Below are 21,942 nucleotides of genomic sequence, written 5' to 3'. Positions count from 1 at the left end.
AAAAATCTACATTTTTGGGGACATTTTTACATGCAGCAATTGGCTGAAATGTGCCTAAAGTTGAGACATTATTAAACATTAACTGGAAGCTGTTGCAGTGGAAAGCGCTAAACACTTAAATATTGATAAAGAAGTTGATCATTCACGAAGAGGTGCAGGATATAGGATAAGAGTTTAACTCACAGCGAATTTGGCCAGAATATAAGCTCCAGCTCCGACTCCGATCCCAACGATGCTCTTGAATCTGATAATAATAATAATAATAATAATAATAATAATAATAATAATAATAATAATAATAATAATAATAATAATAATAATAATGATATCAGCAAAAAATTACATGGAATCTACCCCCAGAGTATTTGTTTAAAAAACAGCTGTACACAAGCAAATATAAATCTTAGCTGAATCAAGTTTAAAAATAAAACCTTATTGGATGTAATCATTACTTTATGGCTACATTTGTTTAATACTTTATAAATGTTGTTGTAAAATGAAGCACAAAGCTGACAACTCAAGCTCCAACTGGCTTTTCACAATCATTTGCAGTTATTTCCAACAATGTTTGGTTTCTCAGACACTGAATGGGATATAAACACATACACAAATGTACAAGCAAATTCAGCTTTAATGCAAATGACACCGACCCAAAATGCTGCACAACAGTGGGCAGCATCCCAGCCAGCTGGTCCATGGTGGGATACTGGTACCTGTTGAGGAAAGGACAGAGTTTGTCTTTTTAATTCAAATTACTGACCAGACAGGTAATCAGTCACTCACTAAAACCATATAAGAAACTAGTGTTTATATCCATCTGTCACTCCTATCTTTCATTTAGGGTCATTTTAAACTGAATGCATTGCTAATATGCTAATAAATATCAGCAGAGTTACATATATAGACAAATTATGTCCTTCAACAGATAATCAAACCTTTTAAAACGCTAAATAATAATATTAATAATTAATTTATCAATGGCTTTACTCTTATTGGCAGACTTAAACAGTTTTTGCATTTTTGCCCTCATTGGTTCTCTAATTACATGTAGTTTGTATTGTCTATAGCTATTTATTTAACAATGTTACATATTATGTATTTGCTGGTATAAAAATTTAGGACTCTGTAATCTTTACCTTTTTCTTGATTATATATCAACCCTTATTCCAGTATTAGTTACACCGATAGAGTAATGTAAAATAATAATAATAATAATAATAATAATAATAATAATAATAATAATAATAATAAAATGAGATATGCTTAAAATTATAGTTTAGTAATAATATTTATATTAAAAACAAGTAAAGAATTGGTGTCTTTGGAAACTTAATCATGCTAAGCTTAATTACAGGCATAAACACTGGATAATTAAAGTGTTCAATGATGAACATGTCTCAGTCCAACAATGACATTTGTCTTTTTAAAACATGAAGTGCTTCATACCCTTGTGGGAACTGCGAAGCTCCAACGTGTTGCCCTGGGGCGTCGACATGACAAATCACAAAGTGCTTGGTGATCTCCTGCATGTCCTCGTTATTGAAGAAGGGATTGAAGCACATTTTGTCTGGAAGAGGAAAAGGGAGGAGGAAAAAAGCGCAATGATGGAGGGATAGGAGCAGAGAAATGTAATCTTATTGAATATGCATCACACTATGACTAGCCCTGATTATTGCTAACGTGGCTAATTATTAACAGTTCTAAAATTATTATTTAGGTTTATAAGAAGTACAAAGTATTTGTCTAAAATAAAACAAATTTAAACCTTTTCTTTAATTTCAAAATATATCTCACAAGTTTCTAAAGGTCAACTTTCTCTATGTTGAGCTGATATGGTAACTTTAACTAGAGCTACTTATAATGTTTTCAAATTTCTCTAATAATTCTCTATATTTTAGTGTGACTGAAATATTTCATTGAAATATACCTTAGTAGTAAAACCATCACTTTAATTGCATAAATTTACAACATTCAAACAAATTTTTATGTTACACTTGGTGACAATGTAGTCACACCTAACAAAAGCTAAACTTTAATTTGTCATATTTTCCCTAATCAAGCAATTTTGGGGGGATTGAAATGCGTCGAAATATTCAGCTTTAACTCAATATTTGTGAGATTGGTTTTTATTTTGCATAATAGCTTCTTGAATGAATAACTTTCAAAAATAATATGTGGAGGTAATAAAAATGCAGTTACTGCTAGCCTGAGCCAAAACTAAATGGCACCTAGTAATACAATTAAATAACTTGTGTTTAGAAACTATTTCAAGCCCAAACTAAATATTAGTGCATTTAGTTCTGTTTTAGTTACAGCTTTGAAAATACAAACAGTAAAACTACCCTGAACTAAAGCTAAATACTGTCACATTTTTCTCATTTCAGTGTCAAAACAATGTCTAATATTGATTAAAACTGTTGGTTTTGTCACTGATTTAAAGTTTTAATCTAAACTGAACATGAGAAATATGTAAAACAAGAAACTGCCAGAAGTGATTCTTGTTTTCAACTGTGGTAATAAATACAAATAAAAATAAAATAAATAAATATTTGCGAGAACTTTTTAACTTTCCAAACTTTCCGACTGCCTTACTTGGTGTTTCCTGGTTGTTGACACTAATTTCGGTGCCTGCCAGACTGCAACTATCTTAAAATTTAAAAATATTTTTAGTTTCTGATATCCAGAGAATCCAGCTTGTTGTGGCAATGACTCACAAAGGATTAGTTTTAAACTTAGAGCCCTATTTCCTGAAGCGCAGTGGAAAAAACTCGGAACATTAAACTCTGGAATAGCTTAATCTATAGTGTCAGCGCTTCCTCTGTCCTCCTCCCACCGGTTCTGCGGTCGTCCTACTTTCAGCCCATGTGTGTCCGAATCGGTGAAACCGCGCAGCAACAATGTTTCCTCCTCAGGGCTCTGACAGAGCGGCTTTAATTAAATGAACCAATTAACATGACAACTGGGTTAGAAAAGAAAAGTAGGGGAAGGCAGGAAAAGAGGTAGATGTTCAGCCTTTACAACAGCAGCGGCTTTGCATTGCAGGCTTATGAGAATGTGGTCATTACATTAAGTGAGCATCATTGAGGTGAGAACTTCCCCATCAGGAACACGCTGACTCATCGATGCATGCTTGGTATCTGCACTCCCACCGACTCCATGACCTACTTTCTCTTCTTGGACTTCCTTTACCTCGCCCTATGCAAAAGCTCGAATTCTCCTCCTGTCTTCATCCTGCGCTTTCTCTGCAGTCAGACTTAATACTTTAGCTCCATCATATGCAACAATTCCTGCTGCATGACCTCTTTTCTACTTCTTAAACTGACCCTCTGTATGCTCACTTCTAATCCGTTTCTCTTCATTTCATTTTCCATGTAGCCCCCCGCATCCCACACACACACATATGCACACACACTCCTTTCTCATGTTCTCCCCTCTTCAGTGTTCCTCATCAGTCTTTTGGCAGATTTCCCCGCCATCTGCTTATTAAGCCTTATTGTAACGGAAGAATAAATTTCCACCCAATTTCAACCATATTTCTCTGCTTTTTGAGCATTTTCCTCTGTCCTGTGGTTAAATGACAAGCTGCAGATACTAAGAGTCATGTGGCTCTGCTGCAGGAAAATACATAATTAATTTTTTAAGTTCTTAATTTTTAGTTTATAGGGTTGATTATTAGAATTTTTTTCCCCTAACTTGTGAATTTAGGCAGAACCAGTCAACAAAGCAGCAGGTCAGATAACAAAAACAACCTGATATCTGCAGTCATACCAGCATTGGATGGTGCACCCAGCCCCCCACCACCATCCTTATCCCACCTTCACTCATCGAGGCAGCGCCGCATTGCTGCTGGTTGGCCCCACCCACTTCTCTCTGCAGGATAGGGATGTTTTTCTGACCTACATTTCATCCATGCCTCTTTCATCACCTCTTTACTATTATCGTCTTTGCATTTTTACATAACCGTCCCTCTGAGACAGTTTCTCAGAGGGACACTCTGAGAAACTGATCGTTTATCTAGTGTCTGATTTAAAGAAATGCCAATCAGGTAGTGTTGCATTCTGGCATGTAAGGCGTTCGTTCAGTGACCTTCAACTTTGACATAAATATGGTGACAGATCAACACAGAGATTGAGGCGATCTTTGTGCAGCGAGCAAGTCATAAAACCCGTTTTAGCTTTTTGAAATTGTACTTTTGTCCTAATTCAGGATAAATTAACATTTCTTTTACTAGATGAACTCAATAATTGGGTTTGTCTTCATTTGCATAATTGACTTTTTCCATTTTTCAGACTTACATTTATGTGATTATCCTGATTATCTGCCATTCCAAAGCCATTCTAAGCTGAATAAGTTAAACCAGGCTGTCCTCATTGGGTTTAAAGTTGGATTTTAAAGTTTCTCAGAGGTTAAACAATTAGCTACTTATTCTCCATTACACTGGCTTGAAATAAGTATAGTAACAAATGAACACCTTTGTCTGTCTTTAATGATTATATTTTATTTTTTTAAAAAAGGCAGAACTGATGATGTTTACAACTAATTGAAACTTAAGTACCTAATGACATGTCTGAAATGTATTTTACATGTGTATTTTTGCATCCTTATTAATCTCAAATAAAGCATTGTTTATGATATTCTCTTTATTCTAGGCATCTATTTTTTGTATTAATATAAAAAAAATGTGTGTGCTTTTGTCATGAATCTACCATTTGCACATTTTAATGATATGTTTTAGACACAACTGTCTTGAATCTTGTCATCTTGAGATGTGATGAAAAAGTTGAACAAATATAATATTGTTGCTGTCAGTATTTTGAGTTTGGCTTCACTGAATGAGAATCAGTAATAAAACCTATCCCAAAATATTGAAAATACTCACTTCATTAGTTTTGTTTCCTACTTGACATATTTACATCAGGATTTTAAACTGGTTTCAATAAAATTACCTGCATGATAACCGCAGTTAAAAAGTCCAGTTATTTATTGGCTATTGAACAAAATCACCAGTACAGCAGACAAAACAAAGACTGAACTTCCTGTAAACATTCTCTATAGCCTCAAGCTTTTATACCTCACTCTAAGCTTTGAATAACATACTTTGAAGCTGACTAAAGGAGTTTACAGCATCTTCTTTAGTGGCAAAAGTATTCTGATAACAGTCTGAATGCTGGGCTTGTGTTTTTTGTAGTTAGTCTATAACATAACCATAATGAATTTGTACACAATAGTCACCTTACAAAAATCTCACATTGTGGTCAGTTCCTTTTTTCTTGCTTTAAAGTTTCTTCTCGTTTCATCTTGCTCAAAGATGAAATTCTGATTTATATATAAATAGTTTATTTTTTTGTACTAATTTAAAAATGTCTTCCTTTATTTTCGTAGATATGACTTTAGCCTTATGGTGTGTTGCATATTAAACAGAAAATCAGGATGACAAAGAGGGCCAATTATCGCCTCTAAGAGCTGCAGAACTCCTGGCAACACGTTTCGAATACTCACGGTTCAATCCCACATCATGGTAGGTGAGGATCGCAGGCCTGTTCCCCTTGGGAGCGCCTCGGATCACCACATGCAGCATCCCGTAAGGAGTCTCGACATCATGTTCCTGTGACACATGCAGAGACACAAACTCACCTGGTGGCTCAACGAACACATGAATCCATCTGGACTAGGCTACACTAACCCGACCTTCACTAAACCTCCTTCTGTGCTACTAAAAACCATTAAAGTGTTTATTATTGGAACAAAATTGTTCCAAATAATTAAGAAAAAAAGGATTGAAAGATAAACACATATATGATGAAAAAGTGTTAATAAAATTTCAGTTTTATCTTCAATGGACTGTAAGTTACACTGCTCAAGTCACTCCTCATATCTGATTTTTTCTAGTTTCATAGTTGTTTACCATGGGACATTTCATGCAGACCATGCATGATTTAATATCCATGAAGGCTTTGGACTCACCTTGACAACGAGTGGCTTAAAGTGATTTCCAATTATTTGTTCTGGGTATGCCCTAAGTTCATGTTTTTATATTACTCTGATAAATAATATCTACCAACGAGTAGTTATTTACTATTTGCTATGGTTCGATCAGAATCTGTTACAAGAATTTGAGCCATAGGAATTAATCGGAGAAAAAAGTGGGATAAAAACCTAAATAAGTAGAAATGAGACACGATACAACGGTTTTAGAAAAATAATATGCAATTATGAAATTTGAGCCTTTTTACTCTGGAAAAATAAGAGAATAAATAAACTGACATGAAGTACTATTTCCAGTGAATATATGCTAAACGGATGAATTGGCAACACTTGGCTGTGAAACGGACAAAAACGGAAAAATAAAGGGACAACTGGACCCGGAGTTAACCAGAAGAGAAATAAAAGCAACGCTTTCACATATATGCATGTTGTGAATTCACCTGTGGTGATATAAATGATTGATAGTTTATGGCAGAATGGTTGGAAAAAGTCATTTGTATACTGTCAATTTTAATTGTGAGAAAGAAATCTGAAACCTACTGATCCAAGATGGGCCACAAGAGAAAGAAATCCGTTGCTGATTCATACATGTAGGCAGAAGTTTTGAATTCAAGATTAAAAAACAGAAGATTTCCAAGATTATCTTTATTTAACATTTATCTAATGTCATCAGGTGTTGTAATGCTTTATCGCAGTTTGGATATATTTAACGAATGGAAGACAAAAATTAGCATTTTTTTTTTGTATCTGCGTCTTGGTTATTGACTCCTTGCAAGTATTTCATCATGTCTAAAATATTACGTCACTCGAATGAAAAATCATAAGCAGATACTGTCGCCAGACATGAAAAGCAATTTAGAGCGTTAGTCATAGCCTTTCACCAAGCCTCTATGTTCAAATAGAGATCTGTGAAACCAAAACAGAGCGCTGCAGAAAGAGGCAGAAGTTGCATCATCAGCTGAGCCGTGAATAAAAACATCTCATGTTATGACCCACATTTTGTCTTCTGGTCACAGCCAGGCAAACTCAAAATGGAGGTATGAAGCAAATGTAACTGCACACACACAACCCCCCGCATGCACGCACACCCCCACCCCCACACACACACACACACGCACGCCTGCAGGGGTGCACACACACGCACACAGAGCAGTGATTACTGTAACTGGATTCATGCTTTAAGCTGCACTGAAACCTCTCTGATGATGCTACTGCACCCTCTCCTCTCTGGAGCAAACATATTTCAGGGAAATATGCTCTGACATCACATCCCTATTGTCCTCATCCATGCATGTTTTTTTTTGTTTTTTTTGCCCAGTATAAAAGTCTGCTGCTGTCAATCTCCCAGTGTGGAGAAACACAAACATTCATGGCACGGCTATTCAAATCTATCCCTGCATAACATGAAATAATAATAAACATACAGACAGCAGTTAAGTGCCAGAATTTTCTGTAATCCTCTCTATAGGCAGAGAGTCATGCAGGATAGTTATGAATTAATCCAGACCGCTTATTTCGCTGTTAGTTCAGCTTTAAAATGTTATCCACAGTCAGCGTTCTAATTTAAGGCAGTTACTGCATGAGGAGGTGTGTTTCCAGTCTGCTTCAGTGTGTGCATCAACTCAGATGAACACAGAAAAGATCAAAATTACCTACAAACATGAGGTTTTTGCAATAACAACATGTTGGCATGATTCCTCTGTAGAAAGAGCCGAAGGAAAAAGGAGGCGAGCAGTACACATTTTCTCACCTTTAACTAGATTTTTAAAAATTCTAATATTCCTCCTCAGATTGGCTTCTGAGATTGAGCTTCAGGATGTCAACATCCAACTGCGTTTGTGCGCCAATATGTGTCAGTGGGACAAACTCAGAGGATGGCGCATCATTTGGTACTGATGCTGCAGGACAAAGCAGACCCCCACACCAGCACACATAATGCACGTTTTTACATCAAGCAGAAGCAACAACAGCTAAAAAAAAAACAACAACCTCCCATTGGTGTTATTTTGTTTGCACTCATCACTCACCCCGTCCCAACACTCAGGCATGGCTGCAACGTGTTAACTGACGGCTGCAGGAAGGCAGACGAGCGGCCAGACCTCTCCTGTTTTACGGGACTAGGTCCTGGTGATGCACTCGCTGGAGGATGGAGGGCTGGATGGTGAGTGCCGCAGCGTCTTTGTCTGCTCTGCTCTGCAGCCAACAACGCGGTCTTATTCTGGGAGCAGCCGCCCCTCCTCTCTCTTTCCTCCCTCACACATCCCTTACCCTGCCTCACGTACTCCACGCGGCGGAGGCAGGAGAGCATGTGTAGCATGTTGGTGATAGGCTCAGAGAGCTGCCCCTCCCCACTATCTTATTGGCTTGACTATCATGTCAGTCATCAGAGGCTCTCTCATCAGCATCGCTGCGCCTGAGTTGATGCAATGTTTGCCTGTTTTCCTCTATGACCTTGTTTTGCTCATGGCTTCTGACAAATAAATGAGTCCAATAGTTACACAGTTAATTACAGATATGGATTATGTCAGCAATGCAAATGCAGACATATGATGCATGTGTTTTGAACCCCTTTGTTAAGAGCAGCATGACTAACTATTGTTTATTTCAGAATGAAATCGGTCATTATTCTGCACATTGTTTCGCTCACATTGGATCCAATAGGTTTACACACACACAATTTTTTTTTATTAAACAAATGAGACCAGGATTCTGCTAAATCATTTCTAAAGATTTTCTCTGAACAACAAATATATTTGGGGAAACAATATGTAAAATTTAATTTAATAACATTTTTGCAGAAGCATGGTCACTTTCGTGCATTTTGATGCTAGGATTCGGTGGATATAATGCTATAGGATACTGAAAAACGTAAAACATGGCCGCTCTAGTGGAGTTCAAAATGCAAATTTACCTGGCTACCCGTCTCTAGCACTAGACTACCATTCAAAGAGATAAGTCAATGCTTTAGGCACGGCATAGCGGCTTCTTTCTTTTCCATCTAATCAGCAGCCCAACAAAACCAGAAGCTAAACCCCAACGAAATGGCATCAGCATCACCTCCACTAATTGAACCAGCAACTAGTGAAAATACTTTCAGAACATAATTAACAGCTATTTATGTAGGAAGTCAATGGGCACAGCAGCACAAATCAACAGAAAAGACACAATGGAATATCTACATTCATCTGGTGGTTTCATGGATATCCATCCATTTTCTGTTCACCCTTTGTCCCTAATGGGGTCGGGAGGGGGTGCTGGTGCCTATCTATCTGGTGCGAGAGGCGGGGTACACCCTGGACAGGTCGCCAGTCTGTCGCAGGGCAACACAGCGACATACAAGACAAACAACCATTCACACAGGGAGAATCTAGAGAGACCAATTAACCTGACAGTCATGTTTTTGGACTGTGGGAGGAAGCCGGAGAACTTGGAGAAAACCCACGCATGCACAGGGAGAACATGCAAACTCCTTGCAGAAAGATCCCGGCTGGGAATCGAACCCAGGACCTTCTTGCTGCAAGGCAACAGTGCTACCAACTGCACCACTGTGCAGCCCGGTTTCATGGATATAAAGAATAAATAACTGGGCATCTTCAACCTGCAAAACTCTGGCTGACTGAAATCTGCAATGTTTTTATTCAATAACAGCCCTGTAAATTTTTTACACATCTGTAGTGACAACGATGTGACCTTGACTCTCCCATCTCGTCATATGGGAGCTGCAACAAGCTCGACCCAGCGATGAAGCAGAGTCAGGCTCACCACGCTGTATGATGCTCACAGACACCAAACCCACATTTCTCTCCAGTTAAAGCAACATGCGCCACGGTGGAGAACCAGCAGCCTACGTGCACATCAAGGTGGCAGCAATGGTGTGCCGACTGCAGAGCCTCCCTCACTCTGACATTCATCAACAAGCCCTTTGTCCTACCTCTACGACTTCCACTTGGCCTTTTCTCCCCTCGATCTTTCACATTTTTTTCACTCCATCATCTCTCTATTTTCTGGCAGACAGATCACTCAGGATCTTTCCCCTGCTGTCATTGACGACTTTGTCCCCCTTTTTCACCCACACACAGGAGATTAACTCTCTCCCTGCTGACTCTGCAGCTCCCCGTCAGCTTCAAACATATAAACATCCACACTCAGCATAACTGATTCACTGATGTTCACATCATATTGCTTGATAGTTCTTGGATTATTATTATTATTATTATCATTATTATTATTATTATTATTTTGCCTTACTCTAAATGTTATTCTATAATAATTATAATGCATAAAAACATTTCATTTTTTATGAAAATGCTCTCTGCAATCTATTCTTTTTCTTGTCATGACTTCATGAACTGGATTTGGACATTTTCAGTGTTTAAAAACTGAAAATGTAAAAACAAATGACATTATACTGTAACTGTGTAGGTGAAAAGATTAGAGCAGAAGGGAATAAAATGTCTGAAAAGTCGTCTTCAGCTAAAGACTCTTCACTGCACACAAACTGATTTCAGAGTGAACAATTTAACAAGTCACAGTTTAAAAATAATCACACATCACACTGAACCTTCCTGCTTCATTATTACAGTACCTGAGATCTGAGACAAGGTGGGGTGTGATGACAGAGGAGAGAGAGAAGAGTTTGTTGAGAAACTTTCTGTCACACCTGACTGCCACTTATCACGTTCTGATCAGCAAAACCAATCAGGAATGATCCATGTGATTCTGAAATGGTTTATTAAAGTTTGGAAACTGCAAAACTTTCACATTTGGCCTCAAGCAACTTGGAGTCAAGGAGTTTGGATGGCTGAGAAACAGTCCAGTCCTTTGCATCTGATGTCTCAGATTCAGGAGAGCCTGAGAGTGCTGTAGCTCCGTGTCCTGGAGGCTCCTGAAGCACCGACTTCAGCTGCAGTCTACGCCCTCTGAATCATATCCACACTGTTGAACTGGATGTGCTTCGCAGTCTGCTTTGGGTTACCCTTTTTGGGTTTTTTCCTCTCCATTATTTCTTCTTTGCTAACAAGTTGTTAGTTCAAAACTTGAAGTCGTCTGAAAAGCGTAGTGCTGCACCAAGCTTTTCTACTACTGTAGTGGTAAGCTACTGACTGCTGATTACAACTCCACAAAACTCCACTTCAGAGGCTTAATATGACATGAAAACATATTTCAGGGTGACAACTGCTTTACAGGTAGCGCAAGAAACCCATTTAAGTAGGTCAGGACTCCTGGACACAGCCATCTTGGGTTTGATTTGCAGCCTTCAAACTTTGTTTCAAATATTCCTCCTCTCTTATCGCTTCCTATTTCCTGTCTTATCATTACAAATAAATTTCATTAGTGCCACAAAAATACATAAAAAAGAAGTTTTTACAAAAACTTCTTAAAAGCAAACATTGTTTTTGTGCATGAGAGCAACAAAGTCTTGACTTCCCCATCCAGATGTACCACACACTCCCTATAAGTCTGCATAAAATTAGTGTCTATCACTTTCAGGACAGCAGCTTTTATCTCAGGCCTTGGAATAAAATATTAATTCCTACATTGAGACAGTTTACCCAAGCAAGCATGTCAAAGGGATGACCCAAAAAACACCATGAACCGCCACAGCGTGAGAAAACAGAAACAGTAATAATTAAAGAGTAGAGGAGTGAGCGGGTTCGTACCTTCCAGTCACCTGGTGGCATCAGTTGTTCAGGGCATTCCTGGTCAGGGAGGCAAGCACATAAAACACATAAAAACTATTATGTCAAAATAAGAAAACATGAATGAACTTTACTGTCCTGCATACAAGGAACAGAGCATCCATTGTTGTAGAGACAACAGAAGCGCTCTGTCGGTCCGAACAGGGCATGCTAAGGTGGCATATTTACCATCAGCTGCAGCGTTAGTAGCATAAAAAAACTCACAAACTTTAACAGAAAAGGTATTTCATGCCTTTGAGCTTGCAACGCCTCTAAACGTAATCACCGGCCTTTTTTTTTTTTTTTTTGGTTTGTTAAAAATGAAACCAGTGTCAATGTAGTTTGACATTTTGTGAAGAATCTACAGAGTATACTTGTACTGTATGTCAAAGGTAAAATTCATTTTTGCAATATAATATAAATTAATTTAAAATATATTGGGGAAATTAATGATTGCATCCATATTCCGTTCCTTTAAAGATACTTTTCTTATTGAACAGAAATCCAGCTGAAAGTTTTGTCACAGTTAGTAAAATGAAGATTACCAGAGAGCAGTCAATGTAAGTCTTTGCTTTTTCCGTTATCTCAAAGTGTTTTACCAACAATCAATTGAAAACAGAATAATTCGGAGAGAGCAGTGGAAGACGAGGATATCATAACAAAACAAGCACTAGAATCTGAAGGTGTTCAATTTCACATTAAAACAAACCCAAGTTTCTTGTTTTGTTTGCGCAAACTTAAGTGCACTAATAAAGTTAATTTTGATTCGCCTGATCAAGCGTGGGATGTTTCTAAGGAAGAACGGAGAGAAGCTCCCATATCAAGATTTTCAAAGATGATTGAGTTGTATTCAGCCACAGGTGGACCAGCGTATGGGTCTAAAGGGATGTGAATATTTATATGGTAATTTTTTTTTTTTTTGCAGATTGTTGTCCCAAAACCCAAATTATATTGATCATAGTTTCATTTTTTCAAAGCAATCAGATGCTGAAGCATACAAGTAGGGCAAATACTTAGGGATATTTCACTAATACTACAGCAAATTAATAAATAGGCCTGAAAAGTAAACATCAAAATGAATTCAAGAGTATGAAAGTTACTCAAAAAAATTTTTCTCTTCACTTTTTAAGCATTTGAACAACTATTCAATCATACATATCAATTATGTATATTTAATATAACATAATGGTAATTGTCAAATTTATGTCACATATTTCCTAATGTTCAAGTTGACATCTTATTTTTTCTCCTTATTTATTTATTTATTTATTTAGATCTGTGGATTTTGAGGGATACTCAGAGAGTATTGTAAGATTGTTTTCCAAATAGAAACATCACATAAATATTTAACTTAAAGGATGTGTGGGAAATTGAGAAGAGCTTCAAATTAAATAATGGTGAAAGATGGTGTTTGAATACAAGATGCTGTGCAGCAGCCAGATCCCTTCTCACGGCAAACCACCTCGAAAATGATCTGAGTCAACAAACAATTAGTATCTTGCAAAAGTATTCATACCTGACAAACTTTTTCACATCTGGTATAATTAAACCATAAATTACTTGTGCACTTTATTTGGACTTTTGTGATAAACCAACACAAGGTACCACATAGCTGTGAAGGAAGATGACACGTGGGATGCAGAAGCTGCAATTTTTTATATATACACTCTGTGATTTGTTCATAGGACACGAGTGAACAAAAAGCATCATAAAGACCAGGAAAATAGGATATAAATCAAAAACCATGCGTCTGTCCACCTTTCAGTTATACGCTATGCTTTGTGTTGATCTAAACTCAAAATAAAATATTTTGAGTTTAGGAATGTGACATATGAAAAGCTTGAAGGAGTAAGAGTACTTTTGCAAGTTCAATCCAAATCAAGATCAAGACATGACACATTTTCTTGATTGGACAATAGTCATTCATTTGTTGGTTTTGAAGTTGTAGATGCAGGTTTTAAGTAAATTATATGTTACCTTTCAGGTGATTTGAACTTTAAGAGGAATCTGGTCGTTGATGTATTGACATAAAACACAAATACTACATGCTTAAGAACAACAGCTATTAGCATATATCTTTTTTTTATTATTATTTTTTACAAACTTTCTGCACACCCAAACAGGTTCACTCATCATAAACATGGTTAAAAAGCCTAGAGCAGAGCAGGAACATCTGTAAATCTTAACAAGACACAAACAACCAAATTAAGGGCATGGATGTGTGGTTAGACAGTTTGTCTGAACAGATGGCTCGCCTCCTTGATGCACACTCTGAATTTGTGGGGTTAATTGGGGATGCTTCAGAAAGAAAACACACACACAAAAAACACAAATATAAAACCATGACTGAAATAAAAGAGGTGAATAATGGAAACAAGATGTGAAATTTTAGTTGAGTAGCTGTGATGACTTGAAAGAAAAATGACAGGAGTGCCACAGAGAATTAGAGGGAAACACCTAAAGAAAGAGAAACAAGTTACAAAAAACACAGGATCTGAAGCTGCCCCAAAGAAGAAACTTCACTATGAGAAATTTTGGAGTGAATTTTAAATTTTCCAATATATTGCTTTGTTTGTACCACATTAACAGGATGTGTACGGAGCAGACTATCCAGACAGTTATTTAATTAATTTAACTCATCCTTGAAAGGAAGGTGTAGTTTTGAGGCAACTTGGATCCCCATTGACTTATTTCATGCAGGTGGTTATATTTTTTTGTTCAAACAGGGAAGACGTTAGTAATGGTAATAAGGAGGTCGGACCAGCAGGTGGCACTCTTCTCTTCCTTTTAACACTTAATGTGTAATGGCTCAGTTCAGGAAGATGTGAGACTAACCACAGGAAATTAATTCTTAAAGGTGGTGTCTCCTTTAACCTTGCAGACCTGAACAGAATGTTAAATAACTAAGGCTGCAATTTTGATCTGTGTCTGTCTTTCTGAGTTAATTTTGGGAATGCGGATTTTGGCCTAGATTTCAGGATTTTTTCCTAAGGATTTCTCTCAGCAATACTAAGTTTAAGACATCCGGTCCTGGAGGATCAAGGAACTGACTTGATTAAATCCACAGGGGATTAAAACCTATTGTACTGCTGCATTTTGCTTTACTGCTTAGGTCATTCTTTAACTATGAGCTAAACCAAAGTAGTTGCACAAAACAATAAGGTCTAACAGAAAAATAACTAGAAGACATTAACTCCATATCAGATTTGTAATACATTTTCCTAGTAAGGTTGTTACAACTGGATCTGGACAAAATGTCTTCATGTTTAATTTTCAACTAAACTTTGACAAAGGTACTACTTTAATAAAAGAACCAACAGCTTCTTTCACAATGTGATTTAGACTAATCAAATAAAATTTAGTTTTCTCTGTTAAGATTAAAATGTTAGCATTCAGCTTGTTAGCTTGTAAGGACTAGATACACCAAAAATAATCCCCTAATGTTTCATTTTCAGTTTAATTTTCACCATGGCAACAGTTTAATAAATCAATCCAACTTATTCAAATATAGGTTAATTGCACACATTTATGAGCTTGTTTCAAATGTTTCTCAGCATTTCAGCTTGTTAGCATTTAGCTAGTCTGCTTAGTAGAAATTAGTGTTTAACAAAATGTCTTAATGTTTCATTTTCACCTCGTCTTTTCATCAAAAAATATTGTTTATATCAATAACCAATTGTATAAATGAGAATATGTGATTTCATTGCATGTTGTTAATCTAAATGTTCAAATTTTTTCTTATGTTAGAAACCCTTCAGTTAGTTAGCTTGAAGACAGACGCCATCTGGGACTTTAAGACTGAAAAATATAGAAATTAATTTCACCAAATATTTAAATTTGGGTATTCATGTATATGCTATTTATTGCCGTTAATTTTAGACTCAAATCTAACTAGGATTGTCACCATTTAGCTATTACTCTTAGTTTGGAAAAAAAGTGTCTTAATGTTTCTTTTTTTAAAGTTAATTTTTAACCGTATAATAACTGTGCGTTGACTTCGTGTTCTGCCTGTCAGATGTTCCTGGTTGTTCTGGTAGTTACCGGGAGGACCCCGCTGGTCCGACGGCGGGTCTGGCGGAGCCAGTGCCGTGCGATGGCATGCCAGCGGTGAGTGGGGCGGCGGGGGGGAGGGGGTTCATTAGGGGGTGCAGGGCTTTCGGGGCACGGGAGTCCCACCGATGCCTCCTCTCCTTTATCCTGCTGTGTTGCAAAACAACAAGCACAACAAAGTGGTTACTGGGCAACAACCAAGTCAGGCAGATTGGCAACATACAGTCAGCATAAAACATAATGTCTATATTTCACATTTTCTTTATCTAATGCTTGTGCAGAACTCCCAAAATGCTCTTGGTGAGCTTCTTGTCCTTTAAATGTCCAAGGAATAAACATCGTGTCCCGTTTCATTATAGCTTTTCTGTTCCTCTGTCACCAGAAAGGTCAGGCTAAAGATTTGCAGGCTTCTTCTAATTAGAGTAGAAGAACAAGTGGTAGGTCTTGTTCAAATTCTGAATCAAAAGCAATAATATACCAGGAATCTGCTCCGTTCATGCCTTGCTAAAATGTACTTTGGAGCAATGACACTTATGGAAACTTTAAAAAAAATAAAATGTAATATTTCATCACAATTTTTACTCTTGTGAACTTTTTTTGACAGTTTCACTTGTTCTGCAATGTGAACAGGAGCACAACATCCCATTTGTTCTATCTGATCAAATATTCTTTTATCATTCTCAATCCAAACATTGTGTTTTCTTTTCCCATACCGACTGAATGAAGAACTTGTCAGACATTAATGGTTGTGGGTTTTACCACCGTCTTGTGCAACCAGCAATCACTCACTGCTTTTAAAGGTCGCCTGTGCTGTAGGGCTGCGGACTTTAAATAAGCAGTGAGAGGCATCAGAGTGTGTGCTTGAGCAAAAGAGGTCATTCATAGAATAAAACAGCGGCTAGTCAAGTCATGCAACATGTAACTGGATCAATGAGGCAGCAATCAATGGCATTCAATATTTACCAACAGAGAGTTATAATGAGCAGGCCTAATGACCTTTCCAGCTGATCAATGGTGGTTTATGAGATTTGTACTAATGGAGAACATATTCTGTTTCTTCCCATTAAAAGACGGAGCTCCTATATCACCTGGATGAATCATATCCCTGACAAAGAGAGTCACAGCTAAGCCATTACATTAGTCAGCAAAACTAAGGTTGGCAAAAGGAGACAGAGTTGCATTACTGGAAAGTAATTTTCTTTCTTGTATTCCTTTCCATCGTGGGCTGTTAAGACTGTTTAGTCATTTCTCCTCAAGCTTATCTGAGTCCTTATTTTAAATCAAGCAACTTTTATCTCCACAGTTGAAAAGAATAATAACCAAGTCACTTTACTTAGAAATTGTTGTTAGAAAAACTTCAAGATGCAATTGACGGTGTGCATATATTTCAGGCATATATCTTTCCTCTTTGAGTCACTTTTGCATCAGAGAAGTCTCCAGCATTTCCATCATTCCTGCATCAAGAGGTATTCAAGAGCCCCTGATTTAGCCTCAGCCTCTACCTGTTGCTTATTTAACGGGTAAGTGGACTGGAATAAGTGGTGTTTATGTAATCGCCTCTGCCTATTCTCTCTTTTTTTTGTCTTTCAATCCCTCAGTCTCTTTCTCTTTCTCTCAAAGCTTAAATGAGCTCTCATCTTCTCACAGTGTTGTCATGGTTGGATAGAGTTCATTAATTTCCTCCTCCGCTGGTAAACAGGCCCATTGTCTAATTATAAGCCATCACAAATAATGAGCACAAACATCTCAGTCTTAATATGCCAAGAGTTTTTAAAAGCCCTCAGTAATGGCATCTGAATGCCCAGACAGGAGGGCAAATGGCAACAAAAACACATGCAAATGATAAACATGGTGGACTAACCATGTCTGCATCTGCTCCTCTTTGCTCCAGCAGCAGGGGCTTCTCTTCCGTGATCTGCTGTTCCTTCATCCCTGCCATCCTGGACAACAACCTGCAATCGTAAATCCAACATGGAATAAAAGGAAAAAACATATAAGATTACTTTTTGTGTCAAAGTCTGTGAAAAAACAAGTTATCGTCTTTTTATGTCCATATCACGCAATTGCATATCCACCCAAAAGTTTTTAGTTGACACAGCTTCTCCGTTCTATACATGCAGCTAAGCAAGAGTGAGGCAGGTTGAAAAATTCTGTAGCATGAACAACACACCTTAGAAGCAGCACACAAGCTATGCATACACATCACTTCTATGGGATTTGCTCAAATGTTGCATAATTTACCCCAAAATAACATGATTTGGTTTCATGCTGCATTATGCAGATGTTCAATCTGCACCACTGAAGGTTCACTCTCTGCAGTATGTATTTAATATTTAAAGGAGCTCCAACAGGAGATAATTCAAACCCATTTTCTGATTAATTTGATAAATACATAATTTGCCACTTGGGGGCACTTATAGACAGTGAACAAATCATTAAACCTTCATCCCAAGATTGAAGAATTACAAACAGAAGAGGAAAACAAAATCATAGTCACATCTTGGCAAAGTAATTTTCTCTTTCCTGACATAGTAACATACTTTTAATCTTACACCTGAGTCTTATAAAATGCATTAAACAAGACAGTTCATATGTCTTGATTTTTCTCAAAATACACTTAATTTATTCATAGCTTTCACAAGTGATTACCAAAAATTTGGTTTGACAAATCTTTGGTAATAAAAAACAAAATAGAATAAGGGTGAAAATCTGTTTCACCTCACTCTTGAAAAAAGAAATCCATTCATCCGTCCATCCGTCCATCCATCCATCCATCCATCCATCCATCCATCCATCCATCCATCCATCCATCCATCCATCCATCCATCCATCCATCCATCCATCCATCCATCCATCCATCCCGGTATCTTATGAATGAATAAGTGTGTTTATCCTTTCTTTTTATTGTCTTCTGTTTCTTCCCAGACAGATTGCTATTTTTTGTTGTTTTTCCAGAATCTGTGCTTCATCACAATATTTTAAATTTTCGTCAAAAAGCCTATTACCACACTACTATATTTAATATTGGAAACTGTGACATAGGATTGTGGTGGCGCAGGGGCAAAGCACAACCCATTTATTGAGGCTTTAGTCCTCGTGCCGGTGGCTGCAGGTTCGACTCCCGGCCCGGCGACACTTGCCACATGTCTTCCCCTCTCTCATTACCCTCTTTCCTGTCAAACTACTTTCAAATAAAGACCACTAGAGCCAACAAAACCTTAAAAAGAAAAATGTAACATAATTTTTTGTTGCATAAAAATTATGTTATAGAAGTTCAAAAATTATGTTCAGAAGCTTTTGAAAGGGCTTCTGAATCCCTTTCAAAAGCAAGACTATGTGGGATGCTTCTGATAACAGAGACAGATTTTAAACAGGAGCTGACATAGATGCTTACTGACCGAGATTACTCGGTTTATAGTGGAGCTCGGACGCACACGGGCTATTTTTCCAAAGATAATACTAAGCCTCGATAAAAGCCCTAATCAGAACGGAGTGCTGCGGTTAAACACAAAGTTGATACAGCGCTTCACGCAGTGTACACCAGGCACATCAACGCACGCCAAAAACGAGGTCAGACGGCAATAATACAACAACAGTGCCAGTTCATGACATCACTCCACCAACACAGAAACACAGAGTAGCGTGACTACATTGATACCACCAGGGAATATTGCTGCTTCAGAGGATAGGCTGCCTAAATGCTCCATGTTCAAACTGCAAAATGTTACTGTGAAACAATTTTTGTGTTATATTAAGTGACACTCTCAGGACAGCTACACCTCTTCCTTGATGTCATTTCGATAAATGCGCACAAATGTCCAGGCAACACATGTTGTACAGAGTCAGAACTGTAAAAAGTAATTCATTAGATATTTTAAGATGATCAATATCAAAAGTATCGGATAGAACCATGCAAATGCTGCTGCTATAAAAGTCTTTCCCTGTGACTCTTGATTATTTTACTGTGCATAAAATGATGTAAATAGGAAACAGAGTATTTCAGTTGTAATTACTGGAGGTGGACCTAAATATTTTTTGGTTTTAACTAAGAAATAAAAAAAATTGTAGTTTGTGTAGTTTCATTTCTATTTGCAAATTCTTGAAAAATAAAGAACTTCAGCATAAAATATTAGGAGACAGAAAAAAAGTCTAAATCTGTACCATAGATTACATTTGATATCAAATGTGTTTAAATAATATATTTATGAAGAATGATTTTGCAATCTATATGCATGAACCTACCCCTAAAATATTTGAAGATTACTTATATCAAAAATGTATTTATTTAAATCTGAAGTATATATATAGTATATATATATATGGATAAATTATAGGATATATAGGATACACTCTCAACTATCAAGGTAAGATATGAACATTAACTTGGAAGTGAGAAAAACATAGATATAAAACAAGCAAAAAAACGTCTGCGTCTTTTAACCTCTTCATCATTCCTTTCTCTTCCTCATGTCCTCCGTTGTTCCCTCCAGCAGTCATTCAACTTTATCTCAGTGGTTTTATCAGACACTCTTAAGAAGACAAAGCACAGATGCCAGTTACATTCACTTTTAGAAGCTGATGAAGAGTTTTGTCTTTATAACCCTGCAGTGCTAGATTTATTGCTGAAAAGGGTTAGAGATGACTCACTGCAGCTCAGTCTTACCAGGTGCTTGTTCTCGCCGATACCATAAGCATTACCATTTACCGTGTTGTGACGGTAACTCATGAGCATCTTTTCTCCTTCCTTCTGTTTATCACCTCTCTCTGTCTCCCTCTCATCGTGACGAGTTTATTAAATGGGTCAGAGTGACCTTCTACAGTCACTGGAATGGAGTCATGAGGGGTAATAGTAAGGGAAAAGAACCCAAACAACACCGCCAATGGTCCAGTTACCCCAGTTTGATTGCTACTACAATTAGTGGCACATGTTTACTTTTCCTGTTTGCTGAACTAAAATCTGCAATCTGTAATTGAAATACTTTAGAATGAGAAAGATCCCAGGTTGATTTCTAGAAATCAGAGAACACATTAAGGACAGATTTTCCAGAAACTCTGGTAAAGACAGAAATTATGAATGTATTAATGGTCTTCTATACCAATATAATTTTATACATAATTGTGAGGTAGCAGGGGCTACATGAGCCTTAAACAGACAACAGGTAGACTACACCATAGGCCAGATTGTCAGTCCATTATATCAACAAAACATACCTGAACCAAATAACTAAGTAATTTAGAGTTTCCAATTTGTCAAACTTACAGGATTCTTGACTGTGAAAATGTGGAATTAGCCCAGAGCAACCAGATCAGGCAAAGATAGATATACCCTAGACCAGTGGTGCCCAAAGTCGGTCCTTGAGGGCCAGCATCCTGCATGTTTTAGTTCTCCCTGATTTAACACACCTGGATAAAATGATGACTCATTACAAGGCCTAAGAAGAACATTGACAGGCTGAGAAGATTGTTACTACCACCAGGGAGAGAACTAAAACATGCAGGATGCAGGCCCTCGAGGACCGACTTTGGGCATCACTTCCCTAGACCAAGGGTCCTCAAATCTAAACCTCGAGAGCCAGTGTCCTGTGGGTTTTAGATATGGCTCTGCTTCACCACACCTGAGTAAAAAAATCAGGTCATTAGCAAAACTCTGGAGAACCCGGCTGTACTGGGGAGGTAATTCAGCCATGTGATCGAGGTGTGTTGAACCAGGGACACATCTAAAAGTTGCAGGACCCCGGCCTGAGGACCTCTGCCCTAGATTGTTACCTGTTGGGTATGCAGTTCCTCAGTCTGATGTACACTGCTTAGCTTGCCTCGATGTCATGAGATGAGAAGATGTTAAATTCAGTCATTTGAGACTTAGTTTGGCCTTCCCCCTTCATGACTGATTTCGACTTGGCCCTGAATGACTTCGGACATTTTTTTTTGGGGGGGGGCTCCCTCACAAAGACCTTGAATATCCATTTCCAAATCAAACATTCTGCAAAACATTCATATAGTCTTGATTTGGACCATACAGAGATGGATACGCTGGTGCACTTGGATCATCAGGTCACAAACTGATGGTCAATAGTGAATCACCTTACAATGCAAAAACTGATTATTATAATCAAGTCTAAGCATTAACCATTTTGTTCTAACGACTAGAATTTTACTAATGTTGAAAAAAATATATATATATATAATTTGCATTGTGCCTGCTGATTACTCCTAGGCATTCTCATTGTTA

The 21,942-nt window shown here is 37.5% G+C and overlaps 1 protein-coding gene across 6 annotated transcripts in view; it reads right to left on the bottom strand.

Moving 5' to 3' along the window:
- ndrg4 (NDRG family member 4) overlaps positions 1-21,942 on the bottom strand; it is a 51,472-nt gene that overhangs the window by 9,883 nt on the left and 19,647 nt on the right. For 2 of the 6 annotated variants that reach the window (XM_032587164.1, XM_032587173.1), the window contains exons 2-8: positions 17,575-17,665; positions 15,705-15,863; positions 11,646-11,684; positions 5,500-5,605; positions 1,447-1,567; positions 651-713; positions 184-244 (exon numbers count right to left, since the gene is read on the bottom strand). In XM_032587164.1, the coding sequence (XP_032443055.1) occupies positions 184-244; positions 651-713; positions 1,447-1,567; positions 5,500-5,605; positions 11,646-11,684; positions 15,705-15,863; positions 17,575-17,652 (627 nt within the window). In that variant the 5' untranslated portion in view covers positions 17,653-17,665. Of the gene's footprint in view, positions 1-183; positions 245-650; positions 714-1,446; positions 1,568-5,499; positions 5,606-8,012; positions 8,219-11,645; positions 11,685-15,704; positions 15,864-17,574; positions 17,666-21,942 lie in introns of those variants that run through there. The other 4 variants (XM_032587182.1, XM_032587191.1, XM_032587198.1 and 1 more) reach the window with 4 other exon arrangements.

The sequence above is a fragment of the Xiphophorus hellerii genome, chromosome 2 (genome assembly GCF_003331165.1).
Source record: "Xiphophorus hellerii strain 12219 chromosome 2, Xiphophorus_hellerii-4.1, whole genome shotgun sequence".
Lineage (NCBI taxonomy): Eukaryota > Metazoa > Chordata > Actinopteri > Cyprinodontiformes > Poeciliidae > Xiphophorus > Xiphophorus hellerii.
Note: the sequence above shows the minus strand (reverse complement) of the source record. Positions and strands in the feature narration are given on the sequence as shown.